Here is a 27,446-nt window from a genome sequence, read left to right as displayed (position 1 = left end):
GTAGCGTTATTGTGTTAACTTTGATTTATATGTCTTATGTGTCAGTCCTTTCCCCAAAAACCCTTCTCTTTTTTTTCTTTTAAAAACATATGTCCATTTGCTTTATGCTGAGGCTGTACTTGGACACAAAGCTCAGTTTACATATTCCTTGAGCAGACCTGGAAGTGTTCTGTGGCCATTCTTTCTATTCCTATGATTCTTGTCTTCCTTTATTTCCATGCTGTGTTTCACATCCTGTGAATGGTCCACACTGTGGATTGAAAAGATATATATGGCAGTTTGGTGTATTAGGTATATTCTGTCTTGCCTCCAAATATCTGATGCATGAGATCGTAATTCTTATCACTTTGGGCAGACACTGCTTTAGGAGATGTGTTCTGAACAAGTGAAGAGCCTGAAGCAAGTTTAGCCTCTGTTGGTTTGCATTCTTTTCCATAGCTCTGAGTTCGTACTCTAGAATAAACTAGATTTCAAATACCAGATTGTTGGGAGGGTGAGGAGTGTTGTTTGTTGCTGGAGTTTTTTGTTTCATTTTGTGTTAGTTTTTGTTTTTTTTTACAAAGCTGTTTGTGTAATAGAGTATTTTTGTCTAATGGAAATTTTAAAATGTTTTGGAATGAGGTTTTGTTGTGGTTTGTTTTTTGTTTCTGTGGGTTTTTTTTGTTTTCTGGGGGTTTTTTTCCCTTATGCATCTATGCTCCCTGGTCCTGAGGGAAATTAAATTTCCTGCTTTCAAAAAAGCGTTAGCTTGGTAAAGTCGTAGCCAGAAGTAACACACCTTCTCACTCTAGAATATTAAAAAAATTACATACTGATCATAAACTCCAGCTTCTCTATGGGCCTATATGAAATTTTGATAAAGTTGGTCCCTTCATTCAAGTCCTAACTCACAAGTTATGTTCAACTCTACAGTAATTACTAATCTTGACCCTCATCTCTTCCCGCATATAGAAGAGGAATTCTTAAAAGAAAAAGGAGACTTTTAATAAAGCTTTAGAAAGAAATGAAGACAATTCTCTGGTCTTGAAAGCATAAAAACCCAGTCACTTTGTCAAAGAACTGAGAATAGTCTTAAGTTTACCTACAAGAACTAATTTTATCAAGGAACACAATCTATATATACTTAGTGAAGTGTGAGGCTGTGTGTGTGTTTCTTGGGAGAATTGTGAGGCTCTCCTCTTGGGAAGAGGAGCCTTGGCAGACACTTTGCCTGTGGGCTGCGCGGGGGCTGTGTTGAATTTTTCTCCTTAGCCGTGTTGCCCCTTGGCAATGGGCAATGTGGGTGGCAGCCACAGCTCTCCGTGGTACCGAGTGTGGGGCTGCCTCCACACCTTGTCCTCACCAGTAACCAAGTCTGCCTTGGTTTATGCAAACCAGTACATTTCCCTGCTGGCAAAGTCTCATTAGAGGCCCAGCTTATATAACTACAATTTCCCAAATGTTTTATGTAGTCGGTGTGGCGAGCTATAACATTGATTCTGCTGAGCACGATGGAAGTAAGTGCAGTGAATTATTTCTCTGAAAGTGTGTGCCATGCTGTTTTGTAGTGTCTTCCTAGAAACCTAGCAGAATAAAAAAAAAAAGGACAAATAAGTGAAAATTAAAACAGGCACTGGTATTTTTCAGAGTTCTGACTGTTAGTAAGTTATGTTTGAGAATATTTGAATGAACAGCAGGACTTTTGTCAGGACTCTGAAAGAGTGGTTTATGTTTGATTTTCAAAAGCTGACTTACAGAATATACAACAAAAAAGGATTAAATATTTGGTTTTATTCTGTTCTGAAATAACTGCATTTTTAGCTTATAAGGGTCTTAAGAAGCTGGAAATGCAATTGTCTTGTCATAAAATTCACTAAAGATATGTCTTTTATTTCTGGATGTTGCCCAATGTATCTTAGGTTCACAAGTCCTCAAAATAAGAGTAAATTTCCTATTGAAACCACATACTACTAAAACCCCTTACTTTGATGGTTAATCAAAACAGTGATCCGGGTTTGTAAGATGAGTACCATTTTCACCCTTTTCCTCCACTTAGGTGTTACTACTTCCTGTTTTGGGAAATTCTGAACTTAATATTACTCTGCTGAGAGAAAATTCCTTTGTTTATATGTGGAATAATTTTCTAGAATGAGGATCTCTAGGGATCTGTATACCTGAAAGGCTAAAATCAGATATGCAAGTATTTAAGAAATAAATGTGAAAGGAAATGCAGCTCTGAGACAAATACAACTTGAGAACAGCCCCTTGGCCTGTCCTGTTTTCCTTGCAGCAATTGAAGGTCCAGTCATAAAGCAGATGTGTCAACTATAGTCTAGATAGGTGATTAGAGGGTAAATGAGATTCTTTCACATAGTGAGGCAGATTGGGGAATTTGTACATCTGTCACTAAATATTTTTTTTTCTTCAGTATGTTTCTCAAGATTTAACTGTCTTGGGAAATTGTCTGAAGCTACTATGCTATGGATTTGAAATGGTTTTTTCTGGCATAACCTGATTGATAGAGGTTGCCAGAACTGAAAAGGGGTTTTGACTTGGTGTTGGCACTGCCACACCTATCCCAGCACAAGGGTATTGATTTGTGGTTGCGAGTACATCCCAAGGCAGCATGTAATAGGAGGAAATAGTTTTTTCCAGTTGAATGAATAATGAATTGGGATACACAATGAATTAGTTGGATACTTTGCTTTGAGTTCTAGAGTACTTTACGTCTGGTTCTGTGACTGAAGACTGCCCAAAATATAGGAAGTGTACTGAAAACTTAATGAAAACGCTGGAAAACTAAGAGATACAAGCACATGTTTAACTTTTTATCTGTAAAATGAGACATTTCTGAAATATACATAGCTCTGGTTTTATGCATAAAGCTTGTTCATTTTTAATGAACTTACCATAAAAAAACCTTACACATTCATGGAAGAGATTTTGTTTCAGAAGCTGTATTGTATGCAGTCTCTTTAACCTTTAAACTATATGTAGAAAGCAATGGAAATCCTCAAAAAGTATAGATTAAAATTAGGGGGAGGATCTGCTGGAAACAGAACAGAGCTAAATATCAAAAACTTTCATCTTTATTAGAATCTTTCTCGACTCTGTAATGGAAGCAGTGGTGAATTAGTAGCTGAAGATACTTGTGCTTAGTGTGTAAAAGTGATGTTAAAAACCAACCAACAAACCAAAGCTTAAATGGTATTTGCTAGCTAATTTGGAATTCAACTTTGAAAAAAGTATTAGAAAACTTAAACAAATTTGCTGTTAACTGTTAAATGCCATAAGTCTGAAAAACAAATTGTTCCATGCCATGCTGTTTCTTAACAAGTTAAGATGTGAGTTATAATTTTTTGTATTGAATTACAGCTGGTGTATTGATAGTTGCATTGTACATAGAATAGTCTTAAAATGGGCTTTGGAATGATGTCTCAGTGTGTTCTTTGTATACGAGTTGCATAGATCATTCTTAAATTTTTGTCTTAACTAATTGTGTATTTTTCAATATGCCACCAACTTAGCTTATTTTTTGTTTCCCTTATTGTGTAAAAAGTGGAAGATTTCTGCAGTAGTAGTCAGAACTAAGCATGTTTGTGTGAGAGACTGAATATATATGTGCTGACAGGTGCATGATACAGACCTGTACCCACCAGAGGCCTTGAGCTAATTATTTAATGTGAACTTGCACACAAGTGCTCAGTGGTTGCTTTTTTTTTTTCATTTCTCACAGATCTACTTGTTTGATTCATATGTATTCCTTGATTTAAGACTGCCACTGATTTCTCATTTGTTGAATTTAATAAAGGAAGTAATAGATGCTGAAGAAAGAAGACTTAGTGTTCCTTTAATCATCTTTATCATATTAGCTATCACAGATTTTCTTCTTAAGCTGACTAATCACAGTGAAAACTTGAGGTCTCCATGAAGATTCTTATTTGACTGACCCATCAGGTGTGGGGAATTTTTGTTGGAAGTGAAAAATTCTGAACAGTCTTAACCTATAGAATTCTGTATGATGAATTGCTTGAAGAATAGCAGTTAATGTCTCTCATTTTATGTGGAATAAAGTATTGTGAAAGAGGCAAATCTGGCAAATCATTTACAGTATAAGTACTCTTAAAATAAAAGTATTGTATTCCAGCTGCCAAGCAGAAACAATAGTAGAAGCCTTTATTACAATTTCATGAGACAAGTTTTTAAGAACATTCACTAGGGTAGCTCTCTAGAAGATTATCTCACTTAGGAAGTTTTGGTTCAGCTGGATAGCCATAGTAAGAAAGTATGGCTGTTGGGCTGAGTGTTCAGGATTCTACTTTTACTGTATTTAATGGGATGAATAGAAAAAAGAGATGCTTTAGGACAAAGCAGTATAATTATATGCTTTTATAAGAGCATCAGTTTTCTTGTAGGTCTCTGATGGAGATACTACCATTTTCCTAGTTATGTATATGCATTATTTTCCACTTCTTTATGGAATGATTTAGAAAATTTGTGGTGGAAGGGACTGCACAAACTTTGATTAGATACTATGAGGAAGAAATATATTTAGTCTTTTTTCTTTTTTTTTTTTTGGTACGACTTTTTAAAGGAAATTTAAAATCAGTTACATCTCCACTGTTCTTTGTTGTGTGGGTGTGAGTCTTGTCCAAGTGTGTGCTAGACAAGTAGACTAAAGTAGACTAAAAGCTAGCTGAACCTCTGGACTTTGTGGTCAGTTGTGTGAAGCCCAGCTGAGGGCTGGTCACTAACAGTGTGCCCTAGAGGCCAGCGTGTTTAACATCTTTGTTATGAGCTGCATGATGAGACAGAGTGCACACTCAGCAAGTTTGTGCCCAGTACAAAAGTGGGACAAGGGGTTATAAAACAGATGGGTGTGCTGCTATTCAGAGCTGGACAGGCTGGAGGAGTGCACCGACAGGGACCTGATGCAAAGGCCTATCTGGGGCAGCGCAGCGGGGACGTGGTTGGAATCGACTGGCTGGAAAGAGCCGGGCCGTAAAGGCCCCGGGGTTCTGACAGACATGGGCTGAACGTGGGCCAGCAGTGTGCCTCTGGCAGAGAAGGTCAATGGCACACTGGACTCGGTGGGAATGAGTGTCACAGCAGGTCAGGGGAGGTGATCCCTCCCCTCTGCTCCACACCTGGACTGCTGGGTCTGGTTTGAAGGCTCCCCCATATGAGGGAGTCATGGATGTACTGGAGCAAGTCCAGCAAAAGGCTGCTGTTTTGAGGAGACTGGACCATCTGTCATACTGGGAGAGGCTGAGAGATGCAACTGTTTAGCCTGGAGAAGGGAAGGCTCAGGGGGATCTTATGAATGTGTGCGTACACCAGATGGTGAGGAGTAAAGAGGACTGAGCAGGCATATTCTTAGTGGTGTCTCATGAAAACATAAGGCAATAGGCACAAACAAAAACACAAGAAAACACTTTTTTTTTTTTTTTTTTTTTTTTTTTTTTTTTTTTTTTTTTACTGTGAGGGTGGTCGAATTCTGGCACAGGCTGCCTGCATATGTTGCATCGTTGTCTTCCTTGGAGACATTCAAAACCCACTTGAGCAAGGCCCAGCATAGTCTGTTCTAGCTGACCCTGCTTTGCTCAGGGTCTAGGTTATACTAGGCAACCACCAGATGGGTCTTGTGATTCTGTATACACAGTGTTTCTATAATAGCTACTGTGTTGAACCTGTAAGTTGTGAGTGTCACATGCCAAAACTAATAGTCTTTATTGTGTAACTGTTGAGATGCAGCTGGGAATTACAATTTTTTTCCATTGCATGATTGGTACCTGTAGGTTACTGGAAAGTATCCCAGTAGGCCACTACAGATTTGTCCTAGATTCATCTTGGGCTTGGCTTTGAAAAATAAACTTGGACTCTCAACTGTGTGACTGTGCTACCTTCTGCTTACTTTGATTTTGCTTCCATAATATTAAAAAAAAAGAAAACAGTCTAATTAGTGATAAGACTTAGCATGAACATGGATTTTATTTTGTTGGTTAAAATCTTGACTTTTTTTTCCAGAGGAAAGAAGAGAAACTGCTTCAAGGTAGTTTCTTTCTGGGAAAGTAGCTCAACTTCTTCTGCAGTTATTAAAAATTCCATGATTCTGGTTGGAATTTCCTTTATTTATTCTGGAAACTTAGCATTAAATCTTCCAGAGGTGGTTTGTAGTTAGTGCCTTCTTGAAAAGGGAAAGATGCTGTAGATAAAAATACTGTGTTGGGAGTCTTGCTGTATGTGTTTTTCACTAATATTTCTTTCCGTGGAACTGTATATTTGCTTGGAAGGCTCCATGCCTTTCCTTCCTTTAACAAGTCTGGAAAGTAGAAAATCAATTACAAGCAAGCAAAGGATTTGTTTTCCAGTCTGCTTTTCAAAACACTGATGAAGAGTTCTTCTTTGATCCACTAGTGGTGTATTCTTATCTGCATGGTCTCATCTGCTGTGAGGAACCACTAGATACACAAATTGTATAGAGTCTATAGAAATTCTTGAGGAAATTAAACCCAAAATAGATCAGGCATTGAGAGGACAAGACTTGCAGGCAGAGAGAGTGCAAAAATGAACTTTGTTTCGGTGGGGAAGAGGAAACTGGGAAAACCTTTTCTCTGGCTTGTCATACAGTACTGCTATTTTTTTGGGAAAACAGAATACAAAAAAAACCTTTTGCTAATGCTTTCATCAGCTCAACACTTGAGGACTCTTGAGTAAGAATGAATAGTGTGTATGAGTGATAACAATGCTGACTATGCCTTGCTTTCAGGTTTACAAGCAAACTAAGAGGAAAAGAGATCATCTTCCTTTAGTGTCAACTTCATTTACAATTATCCAGAAGTACTTGTGACATTTTCAGGTGATGGCACTCAGAAATATTGCTTTGGATATTCTCTAGAGGAGATTTCGAAATGGAGATGCTTCATTTTACTTTACATTTCTGCAGTTGTTGTTCTGCCTCTACCATCCCTGCTTTCCTTTCTTCCCCCCCCCCTTGCCAAATAAAAGAAAAAACAAATCCCTTTCATTCTAAATATTTAAAGCCAGTTCCCAATATTAGTGGGTACTTCTACAAAAATTATGTTTTCCTAAAAAGCAGGACAACTCAGTTTGCATCTCCTTAGTTATTTAAAAGCTATGTGTTTCTAAGCCATGTATTAAAAAATCTAAAACAATGACCAGACAGCTTTTCATTATAAACATCTAGTGAAAAATAAATATTTAAAAACATGACACTTCAGATGGTGAAAGTTAATAGGGGGTTGGATTTGGAGGTGAAATGGATTAAAATTTAAAAGCAAGTTTATAGTATTGAACTATAATGAAAGTTAGCTTGAATGATAAAGCAAGGAAATAGATTTAGAAGGAAATGGGACAGTAATTTTTTAGAATTTGGATTATTTTGAGTGTTATAACTTAATCTACGTAGTACAGATAACTACACAACTTAAATGTTTCTTTCTGATGAAAATACAGTAGCTGAAAGTACACATGATGTGATTGTATGAAGGATAATTTAGCCCAGTTTAGCAAAGAAGGGGGACTTAAATTATAATTGATATCAATATAATTGCTTATGACTGGGTTAGATATTACTTATAGTGACCCTTAAAAAAATACTTATTTTAGAACAAAATAGAAAAACTTAAGCTTTGCTTTCTGACAATAAATGGAATCAGCTGACTAATCTTACCCCTTTTATATGATTGGTTTTTTCACTCCAAATTGAGATTCTCTAAGTGTGATGGATTTATCATAGAAATATACTTTGCAGAAAATTTCAAATTCTGTTCATCCTTTTAGGCTCTCATTGCTTCAATGTCAGTGAATGTCATCCTTTAAGGCATTTCACCCTACTGAAGAGAACCCACTTCCTTAGTGCCATCTCTCATCTTTTGCACCAAAAGGCTGTTTTTCTATTGTGGATGGTTTTTCAAGGAGTAATATGACTTTGCTTTTTGTTAAGAAAATGAATAATTGTTGAATTAGAAACTATATTTTCCTTCTAAAACTACCTAGAATGAGAAAAATTTCTTAATGACGTTGGGGGAAAAAATTCCAACTTCATAAACTATGGCTTGACTGACCATTAGGATGTAATTTGATGATACTAAATACAGAAATTGAAAAAAGAAAGGATGCACTTACTATAGCTAGCAGGTGATTAAAGCAGATGAAAATATGGCATCTCTATGTTCTCTGTAATACAGTTCTGAAACAATGCTGATGATTTGGGATGAACAAATAATTTTTAAGTCACAGTGCTGAAGTAGTCTTAGAGGCATAAGACTGCTTGTCTTTTTGATAACATTTGTATAGTAGCGCACTCCTTATCAGTTAAGTTTGAGGTTTGAGGTTTAGTACCACTCAATTTGATTTACAAGTTGGTTGTGTTTAAAGTGGTTGAGTTTAAAAATAAGGGTTGATTTTCAAGGAGCCATTACAAAACATTTAAACTGTTTTCTGCTAGAATTTGTTCCCATTCTGACTAACTTTTGAAGCTTTTTCTAAACAATTTTACCCTCTTTCATAACAGTTTATCTTCAATGTATTCTTGTGTTGTATGAAAACCTGTTGTCGTGAAATATTTTTGATGTCATAATGAGATTGAAACTTACATTAAACCCTTTTTGAGTTATTCTGCAAGCTGGTTTTACACTTTGGCACAGAAAGCAAACTTACGTGCAGCTAACAAAAGTAAATGTCTCAGTCACACAGGTAATAAATATATTGCGTAAAAATCGCTCTGTTTGAGAGCAGTGCGACATAAATGTGCAGAACTGGATTGCTGAACCCTGTAAACTTATGTAACTCCATTAGAGACAGCAATGCCAGTGTAGAACAGCTGAGCATTTCTCTCAGAAATAGATGTCACGTAGTAGCCAAGTGGGGGATTAAGTGCCAGGTCATACAAAGCACTGATGGTGATGTCTTCCCTAATTTGATTTGTAGTAAAGAGTTGCACTTCACTTCTATCCAGCTGTTTCTTGTCTTTCTGTCAAGGTCTTCAAGTCTACTTTTTTCTGCCTGGAAAAATTATTTTGGTTCTGGCTTGTACATATAATTCTGAGGTGTTCTACTCCTGAAAATCGGTTGAATTCAATCTGGCCACTTGCCTGTCCATCTGCAGCATTCTTTAATGGCCATCTTGGCCACTGACTAGAGATGTCAAGTGCATACCAAACCCATCTCTCATAGTCCTGTGATATTATCTTGATATAGCTCTTCCCATTTAATTGGTATTTCTTGTTTGCTTGACATCACAACTGCTTGTTTTGTACCTGAATTTTTGCCTCAGCTGAAGCTATTCTGAAGGTTGTATCATGTTTCATAGAGGCATAAAATCATTAATGTGAGGAAAGGTGTCCAAGATTGAGTCCAGCCTATGACCAAACACCATTATATCAACTAGACCATAGCACTAAGAGCCATATTCAGTTGTTTCTTGAACACCTCTGGGGATGGTGACTCCACCACCTCCCTGAGCCACCCATTCCCGTTCTTGACAGCCCTCTCAGTGAGAAATTCCCCCTGATTTGGGTGGTGCAGCATTGTATCTGTCTGTCACACTTTAGCCAGATCATGATTCTTTTAAAAGCCTTTTTAAAGTGAACTGTGTTTTTCTTCCTTTTCCCTCTTTTTTATTTTGATACATGTTTATAAGAGATATCTGCTCTTTTTCTTTCTCAGAAACTGGAGTACAGGTATTAAATTCCTTTGTTCCATTATAATTTGTTGTGGTGAGGAAAATACCCCACTTTACCCTTTTCTGCAGCACATCCAAAATAACCATGTAAGGAAAAAAAGGAATTTTCTGCTAACTATATCAGGATGCTGTCTGTCCTTATATCCAGTATTATATTTACTCTGCTTAATGGAATGGGTTTGCCCCAGATATCTTTCTGTCACTCTCACATGTGTGCTGGTGCCTCTGTCAAATCCCCTTTTGTCCCCTTCTGGTCGTATTTCACTGGTGGACCCAGTCTTAGAAGCACTCTGCTGCTTAGAGCAGAAGGAGCAGCAGGGCCTGATTGCCCACTTGACCTCTTGTCATGGGTGAGATCCTTCTTGGTTCTCTGCTGATTGCTAAAATCACTTGTAGGATCGCATATTGTTGTGTCCTGGCCCCGAGGCCTCAGGTTTAAACCACTCCTGACTGCCTGGCTTCTGAACTTGTGAATTCCATTCTCATGTTGCTGCTCAGCGTGTTGGGCTGTCAAAAGAGGTGCAGGTAATGTGCTCCCCTTGTTGAATCTGATTACAGAGTGCTCTGCAGCTGTAGCTTTACCTGCTGCCTTGATTTTGATTTGTGTTACCTGATTGATAAAGGCTATCCCTGTTCCTGGATTTGGACCAAAAGCATATTTCCAAGATAGGCTGTGGTAGCATAAAGCTCCTGATGAGCTCCCAAAAAGCCTCTTATTTGCTGTCTGGTACAGCTCTAGGAGAAAGGCCACAGTGAATAAATGACCTATTCAGCCATGCTGACCACTCTGTCCCTGTGTCGAGGTGTGCTCTGCACCTCTTCTTTGAGTGGGACATCTCCTCCCCCACGATTAATTGGACTGTGACATGCCTTTTTCTGAGAATTGAATTTTAAGGTACAGGCACTGTAATAATTTATAAACATGCTGAGCTGTAAATACAAGCAGATATTTTAAACGAGTAGGATTTTCAGACAATTCAAAAGAGTTAATATTGCATTGTGGGCCATACACAAATAAACAAAGCACAGGAAGGACTGTAAGTCAAGTTAAATGTGATACTGATCTGTATTTGGCAGTTCTGAAAGTAGAAATGGATTATCAGCACATCAGATCACAGGTACTTGAGGAGCAGGTATTTAGGAGCATGAAGAAAGCTCCTCTAAGTGTATGGGCCCCTGTGAGGTGTTATACCTACTGTATGTAGTATTAAACACCAGGAAACCTGAAAATAAAAAAATGGTTTTTTCCCTGTATTTTATTCTCAGTGTAGATGTTTGTGAGTGGTGCATGGCTTGGACTTACCCTCTTTTACAGAAAATTAGGTGTCTATCAATAAGTGTGAAAATGAAAAAGTTCTTATCCAAAGGTAGAGCCCTAGGTAGTAGTGGATATCTGTTAATGCTCAATACTTAGAAATCATGTTGAGCTTCACAGTGTCATTCTCTAAATAATTAATTGTAAACAAAAGTCATTAAATATTGCTTTGGAAAGCTAGTTGCTGTAATAAAAATAATCCAGTATTTGTTTCCAGAGTTTCTAAAGGAATAAAATACTGAATTTTACTTAGGTATTGAGCTAACACAAGAATACTTAGGTATTGAGCTAACACATGAAGACTGTTGAATAGCATAAAGGATATTTTAATAATAAATTTTATGTGAAAGTGTGTTTTTTAGAAAAAAAATCAAGTTCTTGCCCTCTGTACATTTTATCTCAAAGGAAGACTGGTGCAGTTAGATCAGCTTTTTGGGAGGTGGATGCTTTTGGCAAGGGGCATTCCTTTTACAGCTGCAGACCATATTTGTCCCTTCCCTGCTCATTGTGCTGCCCCTAATGCACTGGCCCAGGTATTTAGAAAGACTTGCAGTGATCCATGTAGCTGAAGAATGCCTGTCTTCCCTCCACCTTTTCTGTGATTTCTAAGAAATCCTGACCTAAAGGTCTAGGCTTGTTTCTGTGTTTGTTGTCAGTAATACAAAGATCTTGATTGACAGAGCATCATCTATTTGTGAGATTTTCCATAAGGAAAAGATCTTTCTAGATAAATGGATGTTTTTTAAAATTTAAATTAAAAAAAAGAAAGATGGGCATACATAGGTTTTGAGGTTTGTGGGTTTTTTTGTATACATGTTATAACTGTCTGTCTACTTTTGTATGTAGTAACACATTTGTAATACTGTACTCTGCAATTGTGGTCAGCTTTTATGAATAGCAGTTTGAAGTAGCTTTGAAGTACTTTCCTGTATCATTGTATTTTTATAATGTGCTAAGGAGAAGAAATTTGTCCTGTAAAACAAACTTTTCCTGGCTATTAAGTTGGGTATTTTATTTTGTCTTAAATTGATCATATTATGCAAATTTTAAATGCTGATACATAAATATATCTCATTTTTTGGACATTATTTGGTCAACGGAAAGAAAAAGGGAAAAATTAATGCAATACCTATTGTATCAAAAAACATGATTATTTTGGACTATCATAGAGGAAATATTTATACATAAAATTAATTAATAGTAATGCTTGCAATTTTTTTTAAGGTTTCTGACTGATTTTGTAGGCTGAACTTTTCTGTTTGCTGCACTTTTTACTGTTTCTCAGTATATGTTACTATTTCCTATGTGAAGTAATTCTTACCTTACCTAAAGAGAACAGGGATGGGTCAGGCTTATTGGTGCACATCTTATAAATCATTAGCAGGTTATGCACAAGCATTTCTTGTTGGCACTGTCCTTGTGTGGTTCATTCCAGAGACAGGCAGCACTGGCAAAATCTGGGGCTGCCTCTGGAGGCTCTGATGTTTCAGGCAGGTGTTCAGGCAGCAGCACCCTGGGAGCACTGGGGACACAGCAGTTGCCCTGAACAAGGCTGAACATGGTACTCTTACCCAGGGACCCACACATCAAGTCTGAAGTGAAGGTTTACCAGTCATAAGATTGATTGTGTAAGATGTGAAATGATGTTTTTTTCTCATAGGTATCAGCTCTCATTTTGATGTAAAATTAGAGAAAATGACCCATGCACATTTCTTGGGGTATTTTCATAGAATCATAGACTGTGGTTTTCTGTTCTGCAAAAGAATTTGCACTCAATTCTAGTGTTAAGGTGAATTACACATTTGTAATTAGAATAGCATTCTGTCCCAACTAAATTGCTGTCAGGAGCAGATGACTGAAGTACAGCTGACCATGTGAGAATTGGTCAGCTTTCCAATCCCTAACATCTGGTTTGGGGTAAAAAGTATTTCTCAGCCAAACTTTCAGCCACAAACAATGTGGAGCAGCAATTGTTGTTTGTATTCCGTGTAGCTTAAAACACCAAAGCTAGCGTAGGATCTGACTTGCTTCACCTTACCATGTAGAACATAACTAAACAATAATTATTGACATAACCAAGGTTATTGCTGTTGTTGATACTAACTTACTCTATTGTAGTTCTTCAGATCAATGCACACAGTATTTCAGTAGGTTTTCATTAATAATTAAGTTACTGTTCTGTATAAAAAGTTTTAGCTGGCAATCTCAGTATCCTTAGAGTTCAGTCTGTCCCCCTGAAATGATATGCTGATGAAAATAGAATAAAGCGTGATTTTTTTTCCTGTCATGTGATAAGAATTGCTATGTGCAGTTAGAGTAGAGCTAAAAAAATATGAATTACTCAAATAAGCAGTTTATGGGTCTTAGTATTAAGCAGTTGTACTAAAAAAGCTGCAGGGATTTTTAAATCATTTTAAAATAAGCATTTACAAGCATGCTTAGTAGGGATTCATGCTCTCATTTAAAAACAGAGAGTGCAAAACTTTTATCTACTTACCTCCAATGTTTGTAACCTTACTGCTTTTCAATTTTCAGAAACTTACTTGAGAAGGAGCTCTTTATTTCAGTTAGAACTTTAAATGTATTCATTTGCTCCAAGCTACTTCAATTTCTGCTTGCGTTTCATTGAAGTGCTTTTAAGTTGCTTTTGCTTGTTAGTACAGACTTTTTTCCCTGTGTTCCTATGTTAATACAGTGGGTCAAATTCTCAAAGATAAAATCTGATACAGCTATTCTATTTCTTTAAAAATAGTGAGGTTTATAGTAATCTGATGGAGCTGGAATTCAGGCTGCTGTAAGGCATATGTTATGATGAAATATTCAGTTGCATGCATTTTATTTTTGCATTTCCCATAAGATATGAATGCCCTTCTTTTAGGGTACGAGTTGTGCTTGAATTTGAATTGAATTTGTTGCTGTTAGGTGCTTTTAGTAAGGAGCAAGCCAATAATGAGAATTTAAAGATATCTTCTGAATGTGGCATTGCACATGGATTTATTTTTCACTTGGACTTTTCAGTGAGCTTTCCACTGCTAAATCATAATACCCTTGAAAATCCTTTATGATTTATACGTTCTGCAGATCGTAGTGCTGCATAACTTGAGACTGGAACACTGCCTGAAGTGAAAAACATTATGGCACTTCTGTGCACAAGGACGAGAGTCAAGGGCTGTTTGGAGTGTGGGATTTGACCTAGTGTTCTGCAATTGCTTATTATAATGACCTGATCCTAAGTGTGAGATTTATTTTTTATAGTACTTGTTAAACTACATTTTCCACTTCTCTAACCAAAACTGAAGCCTATTCATGTAAGATAGTGCATATAACATTTAGATAAACCCCAAAACCTCTGTTTTCAAGTAATTTTTAATTTGAACAAAGTTGAACACTAGACACCATTAAACCAGCAGGGAAATAAGCCTTTGGGATCCAATAGCTGAGACTGTTTGCTGGTACCAGGAGGGAGGTGAAAGCTTCATGATCAGAAGTTACTGTTGGCATCACCAAAGACAGTAAGAGTATAGAAGGTTAAAACCTTGGGGGAAGGGCATTTCAGTGATAGTTGTGATTTTGCTATTGAGATTGCATGTGGTTTCGTTATCATTTTTTGCAATGTTTTGTTAGAGTTTTGTGAGTCTCTGTACCATGAAGCTCCTTCAGAATAGGAAATTTTATTTTTTTTATCTGGGGAGGAAGAAAGCCAAAAGTGTCCTTATACCTGCAGATATGTAAGTAGTACTAAAAACAAGTTGCCAAACCTATGGAAAACCTATGTTTTTTTCCTCTTTCGTTAACTAGCATGTACATTTGTTAAAAAATAGAATTAGAATAAGTTAAAAGTGTTTTTTGTGATATTTTTAAGTTAATTTCTTGCTATATAAAGATAAGTGAGGCTGGGGGGGGGGGCTGGGTTTTTTACATCTAATTTTGCTTCAGAACTTTTTTGTTTTTCCTTTTTCTTTTCAACTGTAATTTAAAGCCTGTCCTTTTGGGATTTTGTGGCTCAGGTAACAGAATGGAGTATGTTATTTCAAGCATAAAATTTAGAATAAATTTAGACTAAAATGCATAAAAGGCATAAAATCTAGAATAAATGTCTGGACTTTTGTTCAAATAAACAAAGGAACACCATGGCCTAAGTCTTAAATCTGCTCTTTCACTTACAATAACTTTTTTGAGCTTCATAGCTCATCTGAACACTTGACTGTAGACACTTTTCTTTAGTCTGGAGCATAGAGGCTTTTGCTTGGTGTCAGGAGAGCAATTCTGTGCCTTCATCATATTTCCCAGCCTTGAGGGCTAGTCAGCACAGCTTCCTCTGTTGCATGGTTCTATGCTGATGGAGGTCTGGTCTAGGTTCTGTCCTCAGTTAAAAAAGAAAATCCCCTGCTGCTTCTTCATTGTTCATTTTTGTTGCTTCTTCTTAATTTTTAAGATACACAAGTTACACCAATCAGAAGACCTTTTCTTTTTCTTCAGATGTGTTTTATAGCTCTGCTGCCTGTATATCTAGGAAATATGGGGAGAATTGCTGGAGTTCTTGAAGCAATGCAAAGATTGCATTAACCCCACCTATTGCATGGATAGTTTATTCACTCACATACACATATACAGACACACATACTTATCTGTACTTCCTAGTTAAAAACCAAAATCTACTATGTTGTGGTGCAGTTGAAACATCCCTTAGGATATATCTGGTTATCTTAAAACTTTCATTGAAAGCTCGTGGTTTTGCTGCTTTCACAGCCTTCTTGAACTATTTAGGTCCCTGGGCTCCCCAGATTGCTGGCTGCCCTGCCCTGAACTTTTCTGTTCAGCTGACTTACTAGCTGGGAAGTCAGTGAATTTATGTAGTAAGGTACCTTAGACCTTAGGAGACACAAAATGTTTACTAGATAAACTGTCAAAAGTGAAATTCTATCTTGGCAACCATCAAGATTACAATCCAGAATAACTAATGTTTGCATTTTTGATGTTTCTGAAATGAAATATTTAAGAACATGCAGTGTTTGGGAAGGAGGGATCTGAGATATTTTTTGTTCCAGTTGAATTTCTTGTTGTGATATATATACTCTGTGTGTTATTTTCCAACAGAAAGATCTCTTCAGTTTTTTTTTAAAGTCTGTGCTTTGAACTATTCCAAATAAATTCGAGAGTTTTTTAAAATGTGTTTTTAAGTGTGCTTTTCTCCCCCAGTGTATTTACAGCAACAACATGGCTATAAAGACAAAGCTTTCATTAGAAAAATTAGGTGTTTAAGGAGAACAGAAAAACTACCCTACTCTCTAAGATGTATAAGAATATCATGACTAATACCGCATTTATGCAGTTATGTCGTTAATAACATGTGGTGTCTTATTTGTGTGATGGAAACAAGCCAGATTGGTGAAGTAGCTTTCAGAGTACCTAGGTATGTTTTTATTGGGATTTAACAGACAACCAGAATGCCTTTTCTCTTAATATAATATTATTTCATGTTTGCAGGTAATATATGCTTTGAACACTAAAAATGATGAACATGAAGCAGCTATCCAAGCCCTTAAGGATGCTCATGAAGAAGAAATCCAGCAAATTCTTGCAGAGACCAGAGAGAAGATCTTGCAGTATAAAAGTAAAGTGGCAGAAGAAATGGATCTCAAGAGAAAGATTCAGGTTTTGGAAGAGTCACTGGAAGATCACAAAAAGATGAAACATCAGGCCTTGACAGAATTTGAAGCATATAAGGATAGAGTTGAAGATATGCAGCTTTGTGCAGAAGCTCAGCATGTCCAACGTGTAGTGACCATGTCAAGGGAAGTAGAAGAGATCAGAAAGAAATTTGAGGAAAGGCTACGAAGTTTCATACAGTTGCAAGTACAGTATGAGAAGGACAAGCGTACAGCTCTGGAAGAGTTAAAAGCTGCCCACAGGCTTGAAATTCAAGAACTTCTGAAGACTCATCAGAGTCAGAATGCTACTTTAAGTAAGGGGCAAGAGAAAATGGAGGAATTGCATAGACTGGAGCTGGAAGACTTGAACAATAAGGTTGAAGAGTTAAGGCTGGAAAAAAAAAAGCTCATTGAGGACTATGAAGGCAAACTCAGCAAAGCACAGTCCTTCTATGAACATGAACTTGACTCTTTGAAAAGATCTCAGCTTTTTACAGCAGAAAGTCTACATGCCTGCAAAGAGAAAGAAGTGGAGCTAAGAAAAGAATTTCAGAACCAAGAAAGTATGTTACGGAAGAATCTGGGGAAGCTTAAAACTGAATTGCAAATGGTCCAGGATGAAGCTGCTAGTCTACGGGAAAAATGCCAAAAACTTCAGGTGGCTCTTGGTACTGCAGAAAACAATGTTCAGGTGAGACTGATGATATGTTGTTCCCAAGACTGTGAATTTCCTTTTCCTATAAAAGCAATGTTTCCACGTGACTGTTAGGTTGAGGTTATTAGAGTGTGTAAACTTAATTTTCCATCACTCATATATGCTTGTCGTCTTCAATTTTTTTTTCATTCATTTCTACTTTAGGCTTAATTGTTTAATTACAGTATTTTCACAAGTGGCAACTGAAATAGTGCACATTCTTTCAGTATGTTAGTGGGTTTGGCTCAGGTAGGGTTAATTTTCTCTATAGGAGCTTGTGGGGTGCCATGTTTTGGATTTGTTGAAAACAAATCAAAACATGTTGGAAACAGTGTTGGTAATACAGGAATGGTTTAGTTATTGCTGAGCTGTGCTTACACAGAGAAGTCAAGGTCTTTTTGGCTTTTCACCCCACCCTTCCAATGAGGAGGCTGGGGATGTACAAGGAGCTGGAATGAAGCACAGCCAGGACAGCTGACCCCAACTGAACACAGGGATATTCCATATTGTATTATGTAATGCTCAGCATATAGATCTGGGGGAAGGAGGAAGGAGTGATGGTCTTTGCCTCCCCAAGTCAGTGTTAGGCCAGATGGAGCCCTGCTTTCCTGAGGATGGCTGAATGCCTGCCTGCCCATGGGAAGTGGTGAATGAATTCCTTGTTTTTATTGCTTTTATGTCTGTGGCTTTTGTTTTCTCTATCTTCTACATCTCAACCCACGAATTTTCCCACTTTTACCCTTCCATTTCCCTTCCTTGTCCCACTTTGGCAGTAGTGAGCAAGTGGCTGTGCCATACGTAGCTGCTTACCAGGTTAAACTCCAACACAGTTTTATTTAGTGTGTTGGGTTGATCCTGGCTGCATGCCAGGTGCTCACCAAAGCTGCTCTACCACTCTTCTCAGCTGAACAGAGGAGAGAGGCTGTAATGAAAGACTTCTGAGTTGAAATAAGAGGGAGAGATCACTCATCAGTTACCATCATGATCTAAACAGACTTGACTCAGGAAAAGGATTTGTTACCAAATTAATTACCAAATTTATTACCAATCAAATCAAAGTAGGATAATTAGAAGTGAAACAAATCTTAAAAGAGCACTTTCTCCCCACCCCTTCATCTTTGCTGGACTTAGCTTTATTCCCAATTCTCTAACCACTTCCCCTACACTGATGCAGGGGGATGGTGAAGGGAGCCTGCAGTCAGTTCATCACACATCTCTGCCTCTTCTGAGGGGCTTCAGGAGGTGAGTTTATGGAAAGCTGCGGTGAAGGCGAAACCAGTTGTATGTTGATCATTCCTACAGTAAAGGAAATTTGTTCCCAAAGAAGAGAAAGAGTCTAGTGCAGTATCTGCTACAGATTTTAAGATCAGGTCCTACTCTGATCACTGTGGATGAGGTGCTGAAATGCATAATCTCACCACATCTGGTGTCTGTTTCATTACACATCATTACAGTGTTTTCCCCAATTCTCTCTTCCACTTTAGTTTCTGAAATGTTACTGTTTCAGTTACTTGAATTATAAGAAATCTATATTTTCTTTTTAACCAGAACAATATTTTCTTTTCCCTCCTGCATGGCTGAAACACATTACCCTCTCCAAGATATGCTATTGTGAATCAGTACATCTGATTTAAGGCATAAGAAAAGTTCAGAATCATAGAACTATAGAATAGTTTGCCTTGGAAGGGACAGTAAAGATCTAGATCCAAACCCTCTGCCATGGGCTGCCTTGCACTAGACCAACTTGCTTAGAGTCCCATCCAGCCTTGAACACCTCCAGGGATGACAAGTTCACAACCTCTGTGGGCAATCGGTTCCAGTGCCTCACTACCCTCAAAAAAAAAAAATTTCTTCATAATATCTAATCTAAACCTATGCTCCTTCAATTTAAGGCTGTCTTATCACTACATGTCTTTGTCAAAAGTCCTTTTCCAGCTCTTTTAGGCCTTCTTTAGATTTTGGAAGGCTGCTCAAAGGTCTCCCCAAGAACCTTCTCTTCTCCAGCCTGAACATTCTTTCAACCTGTCTCTATAGGAGATCCAGTGATCCAGCCCTGTGATTAATTTAGTGGCCTCCTCTGGACTTTTTCCAAAAGATCCTTGTCTTTCTTGTATTGGGGCTGCCACACCTGGACACACAGGAGTCCAGGTGGGGTCTAAAAAGAGCAGAGTAGAGGGACAGCATCCATCACCTCCTGTGACCTGCTGGCCATGCTGCTTTTGATGCATCCCAAGACATGATTGGCTTTCTGGGCTGTGAGTGCACATTGCTAAGTCATACTGAGCTTTTCCTTCCAGAGTCCTTCTCCCCCGGGCTAGCCAGCCTGTACTTGTGCTTGTCCTGACCCAGGTGCAGGACCTGCCCTTGGTGGTGTTGAACTCCATGAGGTTTGCCCAGTCCCACCTCTCAAGCCTGTCAAGGTCCCTCAGGATGATACCCCTTCCTTTCTCTCCAGCAAGTTGACTGCACCCCACAGCTTGGTGTTGTCAGTGAGCCCACTGAGGGTGCACCCAATACCAGTGCCCATGCTGCTGAGAAATGTGCTAAAGAGTGCTGGTCCCAACAGTGATCCTGGGAATGTTTGATAGAAGTAACTGCCCAGCTCTCATTTTATGTAGCTCCCTCCACACGTAGCTTAATTTGAGTCAGTAGTAAACACTAAACTGCTCTGAACACATAATGTATTCTTTAATGTGAAAAACTCTCAGATACCAGATACCAGGTTTCTAAAGTTGACCCCCAGACTCTGTGGACCATTTTATAGGATTTTTTTTCATGTACCTTTTGAATATTGTCACATTTCTCTTACACATTACTTTTCATGCCATGTACCCATTATCTTGATCTTCAAAAAGTATGTTTGAAGCATTACATATAATAGACAATGAATATGGGAATAATATTGCACTATTTCAGCTTTTGTGTAATTAAAACTTGCTTGCTGAAAGGTCTCTTCTGTACCTTTTAACCTAATGTTCATTTAAATTGACATGATTGTATGTCATCATGTCATTACATATGATGGTAACAAGTATTATGTGTTTTCTCTAGGTTCTTCAAAAACAGCTAGATGATGTGAAGGAGGAGGAGATGTCATTGTTAAGCAAACACAAAGAAGTGGAAAGCGAGCTTGCAGCTGCTAGAGAGCGCTTACAGCAGCAGGCCACTGATCTTGTTCTCAAAGCCAGTATGTATGTCAGTAACTTAATCTGGAAACAAACTTCATCCTTTTATTCTAGCCTTTTCTTTTTCTGTCAGCCTCATGCAGGTTTAGAGTGCCTAAAGACTGTTTAATGCTTTACATAGAATTTTCCAATGAGTTTTGGGGTTTTTAAACTTTTTTGCTATCACATGCATTGTACTTAAATTTCCTTTTTTATGTACTCATTTGTCCAAGTGCTGTACTTTGTATGGCATGTACGTATCTTCCAGGCCTTGGAACTGTGCTTATACAGAACAATTCTGCTCTGCATCTGTTCTCCACATAATAACTGAGACATGCTTCCTGTTCTTCCACCTTTTTTCAGTTGTCTTTTCTTTTTGCTGATGCTGTGGTACTTTCCTTTATACCTACTGTCAGAAGATTTGCAGCTTATTGAATGATAAATTCTTTAAAGTTTTCTCTATAGCTGCTTTCGTTGCTCTTTTGTAGTTGCTGTCATGTGGAAAGGCACAAAAAATAGCTTAAGACCTGGAAAAGAAACATGCAGGTTTCTTTTCCATCTTTGGCATTGTCTCCCTAGTGTGCTCAGTAGTAGGCATGGGCCCCAGTACTTGAACTTAGACAACTATACAATAGGTAGGATTCTAGGGCTTAAAAAGGGGCCCCTGGCTTATCTTTGGCTTTGTTGAATTAGACCAATTATAACAATTTTTGATTGTTTTCCACACAAATTAGCACAAACCCAGGAGTAGTCTAGGCCGTATGTTGGAAGAGTATAGCAGGAGCCCAAGACTGCAAGATCCTATTAGATCAAACAGCTAAAAGGAATAGGCTTGCTGCTGAGAGAATGTAAAATGGGCATCTACCCTCCAAAAGGTTGTTTGTGAGGCAGCCATAGAAAAATTCATGACTGTATGAGAGTCCTGTTCTCATACATTCTAAAGCTGTTGCTGCTTCATTCCTTAGGCAGAAGCATGAGAGGGTTTCACCAGGCCACCCCAAATGTAGTGGAAATAAATACCCAGGCTGTTTTTCTGTATTACTGATGGCATGGAGTCAGCTAGCCTGTGATTGAGGCCAGCCCTGGTGTCCTCTGGCACTGAGGTTTTCAGCTTTACAAAGCTCAGTGGTGCTGTCAGCAGTACGTCTTTGTTTTAGAGCATCACTGTGCAACAAGAACCAGGATCCCTGTTTGCAGTGGTGCCACCAAGCCATTGCCATGTGGGGTAGTTGGGTGCCAGCCTGTTTGGAAATGGTTTCTGATGCTGGCCCACTTCCATCTCCTTGATTTTCAGCTCACACAGTCAAAAATCCATCCTCAAAGAAACTGAATTCTCATACTTAATTACCATAAAGAATGTTTACTCATCGTATTGATATTTTAGAACATTCTGTTGAGTCTCTTTGGTGCATTTAAAATACTCTTCTTCCATTTATCCTGAGATTCACAACTTTTAAGGAAATTGCTGCATTTCATGCCTTTTTTGTAGAGCATGAGGAATTGGAAAGCTATCTTCTGTGTTGGTAATGCAAGGACAAAAGCTCTAGATCAGTGTCTATGTGTACTTACAATGAAATATGTATGACATACTTGTATAAAAAAATGAAAATTCTCATTTTATTATTATTATTATTGCTAGATTATAAAATTTTGGGTTTGAAAATACCTTTCTTAAATAGCTGAACTTTTGAAATAAGGATTTTTTAAAAATGTTTCAGAACCTAAGCATACCCGTTGTCCTAAGTCTTCAGTTTTCAGTTTTCCAAACAAAAATGCCAAAAAAAAGTTCTAGAATTTTCCAGGGCTTAGTACAATCAGAAGTGTGCATTTTTAATGAAATTACTATTAATTTTGAGGTATTTTTAATTTTTGAATTTCATTATATATCTCATAGCTCTTCCCTTCACATCTGTGTCCACAGGCAACAAACAGTTTCCTTCTTGGCGCATCTTACTTTTTATAACAAATAGAAATTAATCATGAGGCTCAGTGATTTTGTCATGTGAGAAATAGCATATACTCCACTTTCATAGCTATTCCTTAGTGACTTAAATTTAAAAGCAATGCATTGTTATAAAACTGAACTGTCATTCAACCTGTCATTTTTGAAATTTATAATAAAGTGAGAATGGAAACAACAGTCTTTCCTTGAAACTGAGACTACAGTAGAAAATTATTCTGAGTAAATAATACCTCTCATCTTTCAGTTGGACCTAACTAGAAGTATCCTCTTTTTCTAAACAGTCTTCTCTTCACTCCAAAGCATCTCCCAAAATAACAGAAATTTCACTGCTCTAGTCAGTTACCTACAATAATAAATATATCAAGAAGAAAGGACAGAAATTTCTGAAGTCATAAACCTTTGTCAGCTGGTTATGTGAAGGACAGATGATTGTATTGTGTGGTTTGAAATGGTACTTCGTTTGTTTTTTTTTTCCAAAAATATACATAAAGAAATTAAAAGGAAGCCTCCAACCTGCAAGGATTTAGATTTAGATCATACTTTACTATTTACTATAGAGAGAGTTTTGTTATGTCTTTTAGTCATATACCTTTAGCAGAATAAAGTGTCATTTCCTAAGTTTTACAGCAGATAAAGCTATGTATCTAGTCTGCCAGCTAAATTATGAGTTTGATAAAACAATGACATGTTTATCTTTAGACATCAGTGTTCTGTTTTCTGTTGCCAATCTTATTCTAGGATAGAAATATGCAGGTTTAGGTGGGATCAGTTCTTCAGCGTTTTTACAATTGCCTAATTCTGCTTTCCTTTGGGAGTCAACGTGCAACTTTGAGCAAGGAAAATTGAAATGAAAGGTGCCCCAGCAGCAAGTGCTCTGCTGTTGTTGGGCATTTTACAATAAAACTAAACAAGTGAGAAGTGGAGAGGAAGATAAGTATTGCAGTGAAGACAAGGGAGATCCATATGCAAGCTTCCACTAGAGTGGTGCTATCACTGGAATATAAATGTGCACTTCAATTGCATGAAACCAATGCTATGAGGTTTTAAAGAGCTGTTTTGTTTTTAGGTCACATTGGAATGCTTCAAGCTACTCAAATGACTCAAGAAGTTACAATCAGAGACTTGGAATCAGAAAAGTCTAGATTAAAGGAAAAATTGTCCCAGCTGGAAGAGGAAAGAAATTTATTACAAAGCAAAACACAGAGTCTGGATGAGCGACAAAGGCAGCAAATTCTGGCATTGGAGAAGGTTAAACAGCTTATTGGCTTTAGTTGAATAAAACAAGAAAACACTAGGATTCTTAGACAAGAAAATATTATGCTTTAATTTTTGTTTGATATGACCAGACTAGGACCAGTATGTTTCAAGTATATCTCATGTAGCAACAAAGAATGACTAATGTAGAGTGTGAAGTGAGATTAAAGGGAAGGCAGATGAAATGCTTCTTTGTCAGAAGATTGTCCAATGCAGTCAGACTGCTTTGGACAATCTTCTAACAATTTCATTTGAGTTATAACCTTGTGTGTATATGCCTAGTATCTAAATTGTCTGAGGAAGGACAAATATGAAATGATTAAGGAACAGTCTAAAAAGCCATTTGCTGAAAATGCATTGAACATGTTTGAAAATACTAAACAGAAATTCTCTATAGGCTTGATACCCGATTGTTGTTTTCCCAGATTAAACAGAGGAAAAATTAGGTTTTTAATAAGTATGTATTGTTTTGCATGGATTTTTTAAAATTTCCTTTTTGGTTACTGAATCACATAGTCAGTGCTTAGTGTTTGCTCAGTTTGTTTTATATGGAAGATAATTTTTTACAGATTTATGTCATCAGTAATGTTTTTGTATTTTTTTTATTCCTACTGTTCAGATTTTTTAACCATTGAATAGATTTCTTTTCTTGTACTTTATAGAAAGTAAATGAAGCAAGGGAAACACAACGTGAATATTATGAGAAGGAGCTGGTAAAATTACAAGCAAGATTGGAAGGAGAGGCTGCACAGTTAAAGGAGGCTCATTCCAAGACCTTAGAAGAATTGGCATGGAAACACCATACTGCAATTGAGGCTGCGCACAGTAATGCTAATAAGGATAAGAAGAAACTGCAGATGGTATGTTCTTATTTTCTTAGTAATCAAACAAAAAGCAACTGTTACAGTTTGCATCTTGTACTGCATGATTTTGTTTTATGGCAAACTTAATTTGGAATTACCTGCAGGCCTCTGAAGAAACTGCTTAGTGTTTAGAAAAATAACAAATATCTTGGGGAAAAAAACCACTTGTACTGTCATTTGTCTGCATACAGAAGATAAATTCTCCATTTATACAAATGTATTTTCAAGTATAATAATTTTGTTTTCCTGGAATTTGTGACCCATATTCAGAAGGGTTGGTATATCAAGATCTGTTCTTCTGAAGGAGATGAAAGATTGTATTATTATAACATTTATTTAAAATTCTCATTGACAGTTCAGAAGTACAGAAAGATATTTTATTAGGACTGATATTTTATTAAGCTCTATATGTACTCAGATGATAACAGCTGTTCTAAGTGTGCAACATAAAATTATGTACTGTACAGCAGCTCACTCTCCAGCAACTATAAATTTACCTTTGACTGGAATCCTGAAGCTGAAAGGCTTTGTTTCACAAATCTGGCCTTTACTTTCTCAGGATGAGGCCCATTTTTAAATTATTCTTTCCTAATCTGATTGGGGTGTGTTATACACAAATTTTGCCTTGCACAGGAAATACAGGATTAAGTGTTTAATTTGAGGCTTTGTAATATTTCTTTTGATGTATTCACAGGAAAAATACCAAGAACCATGGTTGTAGTTAGTGATGTGCATCTCAGACAGATTTGGTTTGTTTTTGTAAATTTTTCTACCAGTATGTTGTTTCTTAGGTCAATTTTTAATAAATACAATTTTTTTTTTTTGTCACCTAGTAATTGAAGTAGTTCTCAGACATATCTGCATTGGTTCTTACAGGTTTACTTTCTTAAAAACTTTAAACATGCCAGTTATTAAGACAATGTCTCTTAGGGTTTCTGTGTATCTTTTTCTTTTATTTCAGATGTGGGGTTCTTTTGTTTTGTTTGTTACTAAAATAATGTGGAGAATAAAACAAAAGGAGATCACAAACTTTTTTTCTTTAATCACTAAACTATTTTAAATAGGGAACACCTCTCTAAATGTGAAAAATATTAAATTATTTTAACAAGAAAAAACTAGCTATGGAGAGTTGTTGGGATCAAGATCTCAGTCAATCCGATTTCACTGATGCTAAATCTAATCAGATTTCACTGTCTCCTCTGTCAGACCTGTCTCACTAAGCACATGCTGTGGTGATCAAGTAATCCAAAGAAGAAAACAGTCAAGCTTAAATGTGGAGCAGAGTTGAATTTTGTATGAGAAAGAAGCATGGTAGCAGCAGCCTCGGGATAGAGGACATGAGGATTCATTGGGATTGGAAGCCTGGGAAATGCATCTGGGGAACAGAAGAGAATTCAGCAGAATTAGAATAGGACTCAAAAAATAGCTCAAATATTTCTTTTTGCTTCAGTATTTCCATCTATAAAATGAGCTGTAAAAATGGCATCAGGAGGATTATGAAAATAGAGCTGCTAATAATTTTGCAGTACTGCACAGCTGTACTGACAAGTATCATCAGAGAAATAATTGCTCTGTTATCAGAATAGGGTCTAAATAGCACCAGTGGGATTTTGCAGACAGCAGATTTCAGCATGAACAGGACAAATTGATCAAGTTTCACTGAGCAAGGAGCATTTATCCCACGTGTTGACTCATGTGGACCCAGTGAAGAAGGCAGGCACTTGTTGAGTTTTACCTTGTTTAGTAATGAGTTTGTGACAGTGTCCCCCTCTGTTCTGTCACTCTGACCAACTTCCACCATGAGTGAAGAGATCATGCAAGCAATGTATACAGGAATTGTTTATTGCCTGCCACATACCCTAAAGGAGTGCTAGAACTAACAAGCTGCTTAATAAGCTTTCCACCCCCTGCAAAACACTTGAGTTGTCTTTGGGTTTGAATGAGGAAGGCTTGGCCTCTCTTGCTTCTTGGAGTTGGCTGGATTGACACTACATTGCTGTCTTGCAGCAGGAAACCTTGGGTTTCCTTAGACTTTTATATCTTTTAGTGACTGTTTTTCCTCTTTAATACTTTAGTTCTTTCTCCCTGTTTCCCCTAATTTTACCAATACTGAACCTTTTGTTTCAGGCTGGCTCTGGTGTATGTATTTTCATGGCAGTTTCTGAGATAATACTGATTTTTAGGAAACCTGAGCCCAGGTCTGCACGGAGGCACTTAATTGATACTAAGCCTTGCATTTCAGCTGAGCCCCTAGAAGGAGTTAATTAAAAAGGCTCTAGCTCCATAGAAAACCTTGAAGCCTTTTATGGCATGACTCTGGAGCAACTTGCTTGGAAACCTTAATTTTCTTCACTTAAACTTCGCAGTATTATGAGCTGTGTAGTATATTTCACTGAAATATGTAATAAAATTCTCAATTTTGATATGTTTCCTTTAAAGTATTTTGTGAAAGAAATTGTTCTTCTGAAAATGTATTCTGAATATTAAGGCCGAAGTATAAATTTATAATTTTCCTTAAAACTGTGAAAGTTTCTAACATTTCTGTGTGCATATATACACACACATGTGTAGGCTCATGTAAGAGAAATATAATTAATCCAGCAGTTATTTTGAGAATTTGGCTATTACACCATAAAGGTTGATGAAAACAGGGGTGTTACTTGTTTCTTTCCATATAGTTAAACTTGAAAAGTAATTTGATTCTACACAAATGTAGTAGATATATGGTCTGGGGCTTTTTTTCATTAATTGTAACATTCTAAAAAACTTCACAGAGCTCAATCTGGATTTTAAGATTTATTCTTTCCTGTGGGGATTATTTGTAGGAAATAGATGGGTAAAGGCTGAAAGACATGCA

At 37.2% G+C, this 27,446-nt stretch overlaps 1 protein-coding gene across 10 annotated transcripts in view; it reads left to right on the top strand.

Annotated features, from left to right (window-relative positions):
• Positions 1 to 27,446, top strand: part of FAM184A (family with sequence similarity 184 member A) — a 74,613-nt gene that overhangs the window by 9,718 nt on the left and 37,449 nt on the right. For all 10 annotated transcript variants that reach the window (XM_077175230.1, XM_077175232.1, XM_077175229.1 and 7 more), the window contains exons 2-5: positions 16,488 to 17,342; positions 20,397 to 20,532; positions 23,539 to 23,720; positions 24,389 to 24,586. In XM_077175230.1, the coding sequence (XP_077031345.1) occupies positions 16,488 to 17,342; positions 20,397 to 20,532; positions 23,539 to 23,720; positions 24,389 to 24,586 (1,371 nt within the window). The remainder of the gene's footprint in view (positions 1 to 16,487; positions 17,343 to 20,396; positions 20,533 to 23,538; positions 23,721 to 24,388; positions 24,587 to 27,446) is intronic.

Source organism: Agelaius phoeniceus, chromosome 3 (assembly GCF_051311805.1).
Source record: "Agelaius phoeniceus isolate bAgePho1 chromosome 3, bAgePho1.hap1, whole genome shotgun sequence".
Lineage (NCBI taxonomy): Eukaryota > Metazoa > Chordata > Aves > Passeriformes > Icteridae > Agelaius > Agelaius phoeniceus.
Note: the sequence above shows the minus strand (reverse complement) of the source record. Positions and strands in the feature narration are given on the sequence as shown.